This window comes from Ornithodoros turicata, chromosome 1 (assembly GCF_037126465.1).
Source record: "Ornithodoros turicata isolate Travis chromosome 1, ASM3712646v1, whole genome shotgun sequence".
In the NCBI taxonomy this organism is placed as follows: Eukaryota; Metazoa; Arthropoda; class Arachnida; order Ixodida; family Argasidae; genus Ornithodoros; species Ornithodoros turicata.
Window position 1 is genome coordinate 31,677,890 of NC_088201.1, and position 14,314 is coordinate 31,692,203.

Here is a 14,314-nt window from a genome sequence, read left to right on the forward strand (position 1 = left end):
CTGACTACATACAAGCAGGACCAAGCTGTTACATAAACTTCAAACTGACACCAATGGACCGTGCTGACACATTAAGCGGCCTTGGTATTCGCCATTCATTCCACCTTTCTCACCCTATGACCTTGTTCCAAATGCAGGAGAGGAAGACCTGGCCTTTGTGGTCTCCCGCCTTTCGGTGCATATGAGCATTCGGATGTTCTGGACCGTGTAGGGTTGCCACCAGGCCGGTATTATACCGGCACGGCCGGTTATTTGCTCGCTCTGCCGGTTGCCGGTAGGAAGGTGATACCGGCAGCCTTTTGCCGGTATTTGTGGCTCAAGACCTTTCATGGAGGCTTTTACGGGGTTTTCCCATCAACATTCCACTACAGCTTGAATAAGTGGAGGAGCGCAGACACAACTCCGCAGTTACCAGTCGTTTTCTTAGTTATTCATTATTATTATTCATTGTTATTATTTTTGTCATTGTTGTTCATTAAGTCGCATTCGGAGGGGACATATGCGGTGGTTGTGCAAAGCTGTTGGTGGTTGTGTCGAGCCAGCTTGAACTTAGGCCGTATCATGAGGTCTCCGCCTGCAAAGAAGGGCTTGTCTGAGTCGATGAGCTTTTCAAAGTAAGTCGCAGTCAAATCCGGTTGCAACATACGTTTCCTCGTATTATCTTGAGTGAGCACGCTCGCTCTTTTTGTCATTCCCTCTGTGCTCGTCCACCCTCACCCACTTTCCCTTTCCCGGGAGTCTTTCCTCCTTTCCCTCTATTCTATCTCCTCTCCCTCAGCCGGTATTTTTCACTACGAAAGGTGGCAACCCTCTCTGGACGTTTGGTGCTTATGAGCAGCTTCTCCCCTCCTGCTCATTTCCACCAAACGCTCAAAACCACCAACTTTTTTTCGGTGCATATGAGCGTTTGGAGGTTTTGAGCGTTTGGAGGTTATGAGCATTTGGTGCTTTATTATGAGCTACTACCGCTTCCAGGAGCTGAACATCCAGGTCAGGTCACCTCGTGTTAGAAGCGTACGGAATTTCGGGAATTTCCACGTAGTAATTGGTCATGTCGTCCATGTTGAAGCCGAGCGTAAACGAAGGAAAGGAACGAGTAACGAGTTACCGATTTTTGTAACTGAATACGTTATTAGTTATAATTTTTAGAAAAGTAACTAGGTCGTTACTTCGTTACCAAAAAAGTAACTGGTTACTGGGTAACGAATTACTTGTAACGAGTTACGTACAACTCAAGCCTATAGAAATGACACTTTGGGACATAATGGAGCTCCTGGAATACCGCCATCTGGTTTTGGCCAGCCTCGAGTCGACCGGCTACCCTGTTCCGCAAACCGTCATCCCTTCTCTAATCCTTTTCTATTTGGTATACAGCACTGTCACCCCGCCAAAATGCACAACGTGCACTCTCTTCTGCAGCCTCCCTTTTGATATCCCGCTTAATGCCACGTGGCATATCTCGCACTTCTATAGTGCTGCAATCGATCTGCTGCGGTAGCAGGTGGTCCTTAGTTATTCTGGAACAGGTATGGCGTTATTTTCATGACAAAATATTTATCGTTGCGCGATATTTTCTTTCGTTCTTAGTTATCGATAATTTTTTAGCGCGAGTGTATATGAATAGGCCATTGGCACTTGAGGTACGTGTTTAATAATAATTAGGAGTAGATTTACACGTATAAGGTGAGTCAGCCTATGTAGTAAACGTGCCTAATTTGGACCACATCATAAAATGGAGCGATGCTATTTCCGCCGAACTGTGCGGTTACAGTATCATCTGTCATCATGTAAATGAAATTCCGCGCGTTGACAAGCCTCACGGGGAACAAGTGAGTGAATTAATTGCGTGCAATTTTCTACCTTGTTCCGTGCCGTTTTCTGAGTTCTATAATGCAGCTGTTTGCCCTCATACGTATACTCAGGCTATACTCGGAAGTACTGGTAGCAGAGTGTACTCATGCACGTTTTTCTTTTTTGACAAAATTTAGTAAAGGGAGCGGTTTTTCCCATACTATACTGGCCCGGCTCGCGTGTATACTTTTACTCCATGCAAGCACTGTCGTATCAATTTACTGTCTTTTAGATGTCGAAACGTGCAAGGAATGTTAGCTGCGCGAAAGTTGGCAGGGCTCAGAGAAAGTTTATCTGTGCAGTGACTGTAATTAAGCTATCTCAGACTTGTACAAAATACTGCGCAAAAGTATTTAAAATAAGATACTAAATACTCTACGGAAAAAGTATTTAAAATAGAGTACAAAATACTCAAAACTGAAAGTAATTTGAGTAGAGTACTAAATACTTTAAGAAGTATTTAAGATACTCTTTAAAGTACTTTAGTATTAGCAGTAAGTGAAACGCGTATTCTGAACGTGGCCTTACAAATGAAAGGAATAAACTTCATGAGCCATGCATATCTTTCATTTGCAACGTCTTGGTGTCAAGTAATGTTTGGTGAACTTTGGTGAACCCAAGTAAACTTTGTTGATATATTCTGACCCAAAACTTCGTAATCCCTCCTGTATGTCTGTTCGGGTCTTTCATCGTCTGGTACGTGTTTGTTGCTTTGATGACCAATGAAATAAATGCCGGGATTATCTTGTACCTAATCCCCTGGCGATTCACCTGGCAATATGAATAGGAACGGTTTTCTGAGGAAGTTGGTTATTGACAAGCAAGGCCAGGCTTGGGACCAGCCTATTGTACAAGAGGATAAATGAGAGATTCGCGAATTCCCGAAAAAAAAAAGAAGAAGAAAAAGGGGGTTAAATTCCAGTGAGCTGAAAATCTCGGCACGGCGGGAAGCGTGCTGGATATGGCTTGACGGGGAAGGAAAGTATTTTGAGTACTGAATAGCAAGTACCGAAAAAAGTATTTTAAATACATTAAAAATACTTGTCGGAAAAAGTATTGAGTAGAGTACCAAAATACCCGAAAAAGTATTTAAAATACTGTATTTTGAGTACGTACTCAAGATACGTACAAGTCTGAGCTATCTGTATATGACGATACGTGTTGTGTACTCCCCCGCGATCATGTCTTATTTTTATCTCTGCATAAGTGACGTAGGCCGCCATAGGAGCTTCAATAAATGTTTTCACATATATAGGCAATTTTTCGTGACTGGCGTGCCTTTGAGTTGCAATCTAAAAAAAGCTAAATTGAATTATGGCAGTGGAAGAAAAGTTGAAGTATAGGCAACTGTGTTGTGTTTGTCCTTCAATGTTTAATTGCCTCATCCGCTACTACGTTAGGTGCTAAAAAAAAGAGGACTTTCGTGCAGAAGGTACAATTTAAAAACGTCTAGGTTCAATTAAGGAAGCGAGTGCCTTCACGAATATTGGATCACTAAAGTAACTTTCAAAGAAAATTCTACCGAGAGTACACTGCCGGCAATGTTTTTGAATCCTCCTGTCTCTATAGTACATATAGCGAGGTATGAATGACCGATTTTGTTCTGCTCTAGGGCTTAATTATGAACTAGAATGACGCAGTTAGGGCGTGATAAAACACACCAGCAGATTAGGAAATTAGGCGTGATGCTTCGAGTGAAACGGGTCGTGTGTGCAGAATAAAAATTGGATATATTGAGTCATTTGAGGCGCAATAAAACTCTCGCCGCAATGGATGCAATCAGTGGAAGACCCCCGATTTTCCACGCAGAGGGTCAGAGCATTAAGCGTGTCTAAGTGGCGGTTGTTTCGCTGTGCGAGAGGCCGTCAGTGGAGCTGTTTAGTGTGCTTAGGCTAATGTAATGTGTAATAAGGAAACTGGTGTACGTAAAGTATCTCGACTGCCTTTGGTGAACCTCCATTATGAAAAAGCATAACCAACGACTGAAAAACGTTGAACATTCGCAAGCGAGATACAGTATTTGGCATGGGCAACGTACCCCTAGGGAAGCTGACATATACGTGTTGCCCATATTATTACGAACGGATTCTCAGATCTAACCTTTTCATCTGAACCTCTACTGACCACGAGTACAATGCACACGCCACAAATATTCGTTCGTGCATTGCACCAAAGGCGTCGTATATATCCTATCCCTTCTAAATTGTGAAGCATTCTACACAGGGCGGGGTTCCGGAGCAAACCGAAAACCGAAAAAAAAAAAAAACACACGTTATTTTTGGGCGAACCCGAACGGAACGCAAACCGAAACGAAATTTCATGTTCCGGAGGGAAACCGAAAATATGTCCCCGGTTTTCGGTTCAAATGGAAAATCTAACGATTTGTCCCTCAAGGGTACGTAACGCAAGACCTCAAGTGCACAATACATGACATCCATCAGTGTTTGGATAGGAAACTTCAGCAACCTCACATTACAACAACGTGCCAGAGCGCAAGACAGGCTCCGTGTTTTTGTCTAGTCACCTTATAATCTCTCGCATTATTTCTCTCGCTGTTGGAAAGAATAAAGGGGATTATTTTCGCTGCAATCAATTCTCCTAACACCATGTGAAACTGAACCGGTTCGAACCGATTTCGAACCGTTATTTTTTTTTACGCCGGTGCTGAACCGGAACTGACCCGTTTTCTTTGAATTGAAACAAAAATCCTTTGGGTTCGACACCCTAGTACAGGGTGTTTCACGAGAGGGTGTCACTCAATTCCTAAAAATGGGTTTACTTCAAAAAAATATAACACTATTTGGAATACACTCAAGCAGCGGTTACATGAACTCGACAAAAGCGGGTCGAGTTGGTTTATCGCAGCAAATCCTCTCCCATCAGGCCGTGTTAACGAATCTTAAAATAATAATGGTGCATTGATGTTGCACGTAAGGTTTCTCTGCCTAATATAGTGTGGCGACATATGTTGCACGTGCCGCAGGGTATAGGACTGTGGATAATTTCGACCACATGGGGTCAGTGGCGGATAAAGGGGGGAGGCGGTTGGGCGATCGCCCCCCCCAAACGCTAGGTTACACATTAGTTTTCCCCCTCTCCCCTCCCCAGTTACGGGCTTAGACAAAGGAACCGCCCCCCAAAACCGAGGGTCTGGATACGCCACTGCCCGGGGTTATATTGATGTGCGCCGGAAATCTCAGACACACGGTGCTGCAAGCAATGTTTACCTCCCCCACATTGCTACCGTCCTCGGCCGGGTTTGAACCCGCGATCTTGAGCTCGTTGAGCACGTTACCAACTGAGCTACCGAGGAGGTCGCACAACCAATCTTCTACACTCTAAAAACAGTACTTCACCACATAGCACGGTGAAGGCCAACCATTGCACAGACTGATACCTATATCACTCCCGATTTGTGGAAGACTCGGGGCGTACGCCTTTTTTTGGAACTGCATAAGTGTTCCAAAAAGGCGTACGCCTCCCGTTTTTAAACTAAGGGGGGGGGGCAGAACGATGTCATTCGGGATGGTGATTGGCTAAGAGCGTGCTATGTGGTGAAGATCTGTTTTTAGAGTGTAGGGATGGTTGATGTGAGGTGGTCAACTTGACACGTTTCTGTCGAGTTCATGGATGGAACCACGGCTTCATACACAGATTGAGGCCGTTTGCATCCGTGTCACGCATTAATTAGGCTAATTTGCATAAAATAATCTCGGAAAATTACCACTAAAGGCAGCATTTTTCTTCCTGAATTCGAAGCATATGACCGTAACACACTATTCCAATAAAATCACGTGTTTTTTTTTGTCGCGCATTCCGTCATTATCAGTGGCTGGCGGCTGATGACAGACACGTTGATATAGGCGAAAGGTGTGATTGTGGCGTGGTATAATTTCTTCTTCCACAGGAGTTAGCAAATTTGGGAAGGAGGGCAGGCTTCCGAATTCAGAAAGAAAAATGCTGCCTTTGCTTGGCAATTTTCCGAGTTTAACTATGCGAATTAGCTTAATTAATGCGTGACACGAATTCAAACGGCCTGAATCTGTGGTAAAATTTGAATGAGTGTATTCCAAATAGTTATATACCTATTTTTTTTAAAGCCAAACCTATTTTTAGGAATTGCGTGACATCCTCTCGTGGGACACCCTGTATATCGGAATATTACCCCTCAAATTAACTGTCGCTCTCATTTGATATGTTGCTATTTACGTTGCCTTTCTTCGAGATAATAGAGCGATACAGCTAGCCCTCTCCACACCTTAGCTCAGTCGCCATCATTCTTACGCTTTGCTTTGTTTTTACTTCGCTCGTAGAACACGTTTATGGTTTCGTAATACCTCCTTCACTCTAAAAACAGAACTTCACCGCATAGAACGCTGTGCGCCAACCACACTCTTAAAAATGAACTTCACCACATAGCACGCTCCTAGCCAACCATCATCCCCAATGACAACGTTCTCGCCCTAGATTTGTTGAAAACGGGAGGAGGAGCCTATTTTGTGCCGTGCATAATAGGCACAAAATAGGCTCCTCCTCCCGTTTTCAACAAATCAGGGGCGAGAACGTTGTCATTCGGGATGATGGTTGGCTAGGAGCATGCTATGTGGTGAAGTTCATTTTTAAGAGTGCATTACCATGAACGATAGGGTTATCGCTTCTGATTCGAAGAGAGAAGGGGCGTACAGCTTTTTGTGTCAATTATCATACATCCAAATTGACACAAAAAGGCGTGCCCCCCTCTCTCCTTGAATCAGAAGCGATAACCCTAACATTCGTGGCTATATGGTTGCCGCACAGCGTGCTATGCGGTGCAGTTCTCTTTCTAGAGTGTTCTCTACTATCCGCCCTACCAATCTTTTAAAACTACACTTACGAGGCGGTGCTGGAAAGTCCTCGGCACGAGAAGGAAGAACGCGGGCTATAGAGCCATAAACCTCACCTCGAAGTCCAATGCACCTGACACATTGTTCCTGAAGCTTCTTTAACCAAAAGGAATCCAATGGCTACTCCTATCATATCCGAGTCCTCCGAAAAGTTTCCTCAAAAAAAGAAAAAGAAAAGAAAAAAAGAATAAAAAAAGAATCCAGGTTTGGAGACAAAAACTAATCCGATCGGGAGAGATCCGGCGAGTACGGCGGATGTTCAATGCATTCACATCGCAAGTCCTGGTGGTGGTAGAACTACGCTCCAGCGGTCACCGTCATGACTACCGCAGGGAGGATCGTGCGCCCTTGTCCGACTTCACAGGGAACTGGTGTCGACATTTGTCTTGAAGCGTCTGAGGAAAACCCAGGGAAAACACGCAGACATCACAGCCGGCGCCCGGATTCGAACCCGGGTCACTTCCGGGTCTCGGCGTGGCAAGTCCTTCAGAACCTGCATTGTGAGCGGTTGCATTGTCCTGCAAAGGGAGGACGCCTTTCCCTAGCTTCCCATGACGTTTTTCTTTCAAAACCTCATTTATCTGGCAGAGCAAGCTACAGTACTCTAAAAATAGAACTTCACCACATAGCACGGCGAAGGCCAACCATATTGCACAGAATGATACCTTTATCACTCCCGATTTCTGGAAAGCGCAAGGATACGTCTTTTTTGGAATTGCAGAAGTGCCCCAAAAAGGCGTATATACGCCTCCCGTTTTTAACCTATCAGGGGGCAGAACGATGTCATTCGGGATGGGCTACGAGCGTGCTATGTGGTGAAGTTCTGTTTTTAGAGTGTAGTATGCTGCATTAACTGTTTCACCCGTGTGGAGATAGTCAGTCATCAAAACACCTTCCGTGTCCTAGAAAACCGTTACCATGACCTTTCCCGCTGATGGCTGAGTCTTGAATTTGTTCGGCCTCGGAGAACCCGAGCGCCGCCCTTCCATGGACTGCTGTTTTCTCTCAGGATCATAGTGATGTAACCATGTTTCACCGACTGTAACAAGTCGCTCAAGAAAAGTGTCCCTAGAACGCTCAGAATGCTGCAAAGTCAACTTGGAGGCATTTATCATTCTCGGCGTTGTTTTCTCATCGGCATTCAAACAGCTGGCTGACAGCTTCCGCATACCCAACTCTTCATGAATTAGAATCCCAATGCGTTCTCTTGATATGCCTATGGTCTCCGCAATTGTTTTTGGCGAGATTCGCCGGCCTACCAACATGAGGTCATGGACATAATCAACAATTTCGGGTGTTGACACCGTTGGAAGTCTCCCTGATCTTCCGGCATCTTCGTTGTTTTGTTCTGCATGGACAGTAACTTCATGACAGCCTGAAGTTCAACCTTTGAAAATTTCACGCTAGTAGTAATCATCGTGTCTTCCCATTTCGCCTATTCCCATTTTGCCTAATGCTTCTTAGCAGATTATCTCGCCATCCCTTAGCAGGTTCACCGACTTCGAACTGCAGGGGGTCCCATTTGGCCTAATGTATGCTGCAGACGGTCCCACTTCGCCTACTAATCCGTGTTACGTAAGAAAGAAGGCGGTCCTCTGGCATGCTGCCAAAAGTCAATTTCGGATCTTCATATAACTTTACGTGCAACCTTGTTGGTTTCACTGAAGCATGAGGTCTGTATTTATAATTCATATTACACTAGGGTTCCTTCCCTCATCTGTTGGTTCACAAATATAGACTGTGCAAGTGTGAAAACATAGTTTTTGTTTACATTTTTTTTAAATTAAAGGGGTAGCTTTGTTTTCTGCACTTCAAAATTCTTCCAAATTTGCAGCTCTACTCAATATGCATTAGATGTCCCACGGCATCGAGGTACGACATCATGTCCCGTTCGCCATTCTGAATTATTGACTGCTCAATGCCATTCTTAAGTAGCATCACAACTTTTTATTAATTCCAACGCCCTACGCCGGCTTTTTCAACTGACCCTAAGTGATTTGGGAGAAATTCACAGCACACCCTGGAGGAGACTAGAATTTGTACGACACCGACCAGAAAAGGAATTCCTGTCGGAAAATATTTCCGTGTATAACTCCCACCGTTAGATAATGCGCAGGCCCCCTTCAGAGCACCTTTTTACCGAATAACGCGCGCGTTATACACCGGAAAATACGGTAGTTAGGTTGAACGTGGGTTAAGGCGTCTCGCTCGGTGGTGTCGTGCTAACTGGGAGGCGGTGGGTTCGAATCCTACCACCGGTTGTGCCGTCTGAGGTTTTCCCTGGGTTTTCCGAAGACTTTCGAGGCGAATACCGGCACAGTTCCCCCTGAAGTCTGCCCAAGACGCATGTTAACCCCCTATCCCCCCACTCCTTCCTGCTGTCCTCTCTCCATCTGTTCTCATCTGTACGTCGCTCATAGCCACCTCTCATCTCCACATAGCCACATCTCGCGCTTAGCCACCTCGCCGTCGCTCATAGCTTCGCGGCGCTAACACGAAAAAAAAAAAAAAAAAAGCGTTAAATTAAACACGACTATAGTGACACCAGTTTCCATATTTAACATCGCTCAGGTGACACAGAACATGGCTCGAAGCCTTGTTTCATTCGTCATGCTGTCCATCAGGAGTCACTATGTAAAATGTTTGTAAAATGTTTTTGTTATATTTGTACATTATATTTACACCTTATATTTGCAAATGTAAAGGGTCTTTGTTTCGGACGACATAAGGTAGTTGTCCGACGAGCACATTCATTTCTTGCACACGTCATCATCGGGTCGGAGCGTGTAAGTAACGCCCACTTGCCGACAGTCCCGTTTTGCCTACTGAGATTGCACGGCAGTCCCATTTCGCCTAACGGCTGTTACCCCTCCCGCCTCTTTAATCCGCTAATCCGGGTTAGGCAAAATGGGAATAGGCGAAATGGGATGTAACCGTAATCATGGTTGTGTTGATAGCCCGAGCAAAATGGAATGCTTCGCGTTACAAACCTACTATTTCTCTTCTTCTTCTTCGTCTCGCATTTTGTGTCTACGATGACGCTCGTATGTCTGGAAGTGGGTCTGGCCGAGAACTTTTCAGCACGCCCTCATACACGATGAAAAAATTGCTTGGCCCCGGTCAAATCCAGTCCACTCACTTTTCTGAACAATGGTGGACTTCGGTCCTTACTGTATAAGCCTAACCATCAGAATAAGTATAGCAATGGTGTATATAGAGTATCGCCTTCCGCGATTAAACACCCCAATCATCATCATTAAAATAAAGTATTGGTGGTGTTGTCTAGCAGTGGCGTCCGTCAATGTATGTCCCATGTTACTGATTTATATTCAGCCTAGTCTCCCTGACGAATACCGATGAACGTAGCACGTGTGGAAGTGCCAGACCAAGAAGGTATTCTACCTTCTTCGGGATTTGTTGTGAAACCACGTTGTATAACCCGTTTGAACTGTCTTAGTTTTTCTTCTTCTTCTTATTTTCTTATTAGTATCATATTGCATGAAATAAAGGTTTATTTAATTTCTCAAAAGAAGTCTCGTACTATAATGGTTGCCTCGATGAAAGTTTTTGTCACACATCACCTTTCAACGCGCCTCACGTGTTGACTAGCTAAAGCCTCGCGAAGGTAGTTTTTTCCCCCTGTAATTTTGGAGACGCATGGCCCAGAGACACTCTTATAATAAAAAGTCAGTATGTTTGCAGACTTCATGCGCAACATTGACTGCTTCTACGGAATTTATGCATGAACGCGGTATGCGTAAACGAAAAGGCTTTCCGCTACTTACGAAAATGAGAAAAGAAAGAAAATGCAACTTTCACGGATTCTAATATTGAGTGCGGGAGAAATAAACCGTTTGCTTTGAGGCAGTGAACTACGGGTGAGTTGAGAAACTGCAGACATGCGCCATTCATTGAAAGCTACTCAAAATGCGAAAAGCTAGGACAAGGTTCATGTTTATTACAGACTTGAGCTCCATATATGGAATGTCATTGCACCGTAAAAGTAATTCGTTGCCGAGTTGAAACGGGAAGTAGTTCCTCAGAATTTTTGAAAACTACTAAAGCACTTGGTTCCTCTTTTCCGATAGACACCTGGGGCCCTACACTCTTAAAAATGAACTTCACCGCATAGCACGTTCGTAGCCAACCATAATTTCAAATGATATCGTTATCTGCCCCAATTGGTTGAAAACGGGAGGCGTACGCCTTTTCTGTGACACTTATGCTGTTCATAATTGTCACAGAAAAGGCGTACGCCTCCCGTTTTCAACAAATCAGGGCAGATAACGATATCACTCGAGATGATGGCTGGCTAGGAGCGTGCTATGCGGTGAAGTTCATTTTTAAGAGTGTATTCTCGTCAAAGTAATCGACCTCGATTACCTTGTGTCTCGCCTGTCATTGGTCGTTACGCGAAGAAGGCGTGAACAACAGAGGTGAATGCCACGCGCCCTCAACCAATAGTCGAGCTTAAAGATCCTGCATTCTTCGTGCTTTATCTACTTATCACGAAGATTGCAGGATCAAGAGCTCGACTATCGGTTGAGGGCGCGTGGCATTCATTTCTGTTCTTCACGCGCCTTCTTCACGTAACGACCAATGACAGGCGAGACACAAAGTAATCGAGGTCGATTACTTTGACGAGAATAGGGCCCCTGTACTTATAGTTACTTTTTTTTCACTCACGTGTACAGCCGCCGGCGTCAGCGCGTGACCTCGCGCGGCGCGCGAATTAGGCTCTAGAATTGAAACTGTGTCCAAGACATATACTCTTCAAAATGAACTTCTATGCTATGCGGTGAAGTTCATTTTGAAGAGTGTAGGTTCGAGACTGGGTTGACAGGTTGAGACATACACAGCTATACGACAGCGGTTGGACATGCTCTCTTTACGGTTATCGCCCCCATAATCGGTGTCTGTTCGCACCCACGCTCGCACCCGGCTGCGCAACATGCGTGCTGCCTGCGAGATAGTGTCAAACCCAGCGGCCAACGCTCCGCGGCGCTGCGTCTGCGCATGACACGCGCTCGCACATAACAGTTAGGTCTGACGGCGGATGTACAACCCCGGAGGAGTATAACCCGGGACTCCTGCCTTTGTTTACGCCTCATACCTGAATCCCATCGCATAAAAACCTGAGGAGGAGGATGCTCCAGCTGCTTTTTTTTTACAAGCAGCCCACAGCACGCTATTATACTTTGCTAAGTTGTACGTTTCATTTTCCCTCTGGTTCCACTGTGGATACAGCAAGATTAGTTTTACGCTCCTGTGGGCTATTGCCGTCAGATTGCCTCTATGCGTCAGTGTACTCAGACTGGTTCAATGGCACACTTCCATTGTTTCTTCTGTTGGCAATATGAAGCCAGCATGAAGGCTATAGCCTAATAGAGACATTGGTGGAAAAATGGAGTGACCATTTCGAGCATGTCGCTTGCCGGAGGATCCACTCGCGTGCGGAAGAAGTTGTGGTACAGCACGATCCTCTTATTTACTAGCCTGTATCGGGGATCCAAGACTCGTTTCGACAGCCTGTCGCCATATACCTTGGGTCCTGTAATAAAAGAAATCGTCCAAAGAAGCCACAGGGAGAGAGAGCGCCCTCATAATAGGTTTTCGTCTTCTATTGATTATTTCATTACGCTTGAGCGAGTAACTGTGCCAAATGAAACATTCGTCATACTCAAAAGGTTGATGCATCCGTGCACGACGCCGCTGATGCGAAATAAACTGAAATTAAATATCTCTTCATTTTTCACGGTTTCACCGCCTCGCGCTACATCCGTTTGTCTAGGAAGAAAAGAATGAAATGTGCGATACGATAATGGGGAAACAACCTATACCTAGTATACTGTAATGGTATTTCTGAATGAGTCCGCGAAATAATTGTGATCTATTAGTTATTCTTATAACGCCCAGACTCGAGAAATCAGTACGTTCTGGCGTGTACATAAAGCGCGTGGATAATCGACGAGAAAAACGCTTAGCACCTACTTGGAAGAACCGGGATCTCGCCTGCAAAAACCATTTCACTCCATAGTACTAGACCATAAAAGGTAGCGGGAACCAAACACATAGCAACGGGGGGATTATCCTGAAAACAAAAGTCACGACGCTGTTACGAGTGAACACGTGAATACACTTCACAAAATCTACCCAATTAGGGAAACAGCTAGGTGCCGCCAGACCAAACAGCCTTTTAGTGATTGCTGTGTTTCATGAATATACAGGGTGTTAAAAAGCTACTTGTCTGAAAATTATGGGGTCAACGGCGAACTTTTGTCACCTGTGCTCGGAGTAACTGCACATAGCTTGTACATTGTTAAAAGAGATGGTGGTGGTGCTGGTGAAAGGGACCGCCGTTGTCGGCCTCACAGAGGTGGGCAACGTCACGACTGACGGGGAATGTGCGTCCTGGGCCGACTTCTAAGGGAACTGTGCCGACATATGTCTGAAAGCTTCTGAGGAAAACCCACGAAAACGAGACGAGACGGACTCAGGTGACGAGAGAACTTCAACACATTACACGCTCTAGCCAACCATAATCCCGAATAACATCGTTTCCTTCCTTCATTTGTTGAAAGCGAGAGGCGTACGCCATTTTGTGACACTTATGCAGATACGTTAATTGTCCCAAATCAGAAGCCATAAATGTATCATTCGGTGCAATGACTTGCGCAGACCGTGTTATACGGTGAAGTTATTATTTTAGGGTGCAGGGTGTGTGTGTGTGTTCTGGGTGTGCGTGTGCAGGATAACGTGTTCAAAACCTTGTGTTAGAAGACTACGTGTCCGGGAATTATGAGGTCAACGGTATTTATCTTCAGCGAACTTTTGCCACGACTTACGACGCGACTTCTTTTTTTCTTTTTCTGGCGACTTTTTTTTTTCTCGCATCAAATCAAATTTTCGGTACAGGTATTTTTTAATCGTATCGTCCACTTGGGCGGATTTCGGAGTTCAATTCAGAAAATTCAATTTGTTGCGACAAAAAATTGATGAAAGTGGTCGTAAGTCGTGGCAGTTCGCTGAAGATAATACCTTGACCTCATCCTTGACCTACGGACAAGTATAGATTTTTAACATAATTTTTTAACACGTTAGGTGAAACACCCTGCATGTGGATTAAATAAAAGGGGTTGTTGCCGATTCATGGAGCTCAGCTCAAATAATGAACAGAGATGTTTGTTTTCTCTCTTGTAATCTTTTTTAGCACGCTTCCGTAACATTGCGTACCATGCGTCATATACAATAAACATACCAACATACCAAAATGTGACTTCGTCATATGCTATACATGGTCCTTCGTACGTTGCTAAAACAAAACTTCACCACATAACATTGCACGGAGCCAACAGCTATTCGGAATCATTTTGTCTCCTGACTTGTTCAGGATGGGAAGTGTACGCCTTTTTTTGACACATTATGCAATGTGTCCAAAAAAGGTGTACGCTTCCCATTTTCAACAAATCATGGGAGAGATAGGTTCATTAGGAATGATGTTTGGCCAGGAACGTGTCACGTGGTCAAGTTCTGTTGGTGTTTTATTGTGTTTTCTGTTTTACCCACCACCACCATCTGTT

The 14,314-nt window shown here is 44.7% G+C and overlaps 1 protein-coding gene across 2 annotated transcripts in view; it reads right to left on the reverse strand.

Annotated features, from left to right (window-relative positions):
- LOC135377888 (cysteine-rich venom protein LEI1-like) overlaps positions 1–14,314 on the reverse strand; it is a 42,250-nt gene that overhangs the window by 24,340 nt on the left and 3,596 nt on the right. For both annotated transcript variants that reach the window (XM_064610619.1, XM_064610620.1), the window contains exons 2-3: positions 12,726–12,825; positions 12,149–12,285 (exon numbers count right to left, since the gene is read on the reverse strand). In XM_064610619.1, the coding sequence (XP_064466689.1) occupies positions 12,149–12,285; positions 12,726–12,825 (237 nt within the window). The remainder of the gene's footprint in view (positions 1–12,148; positions 12,286–12,725; positions 12,826–14,314) is intronic.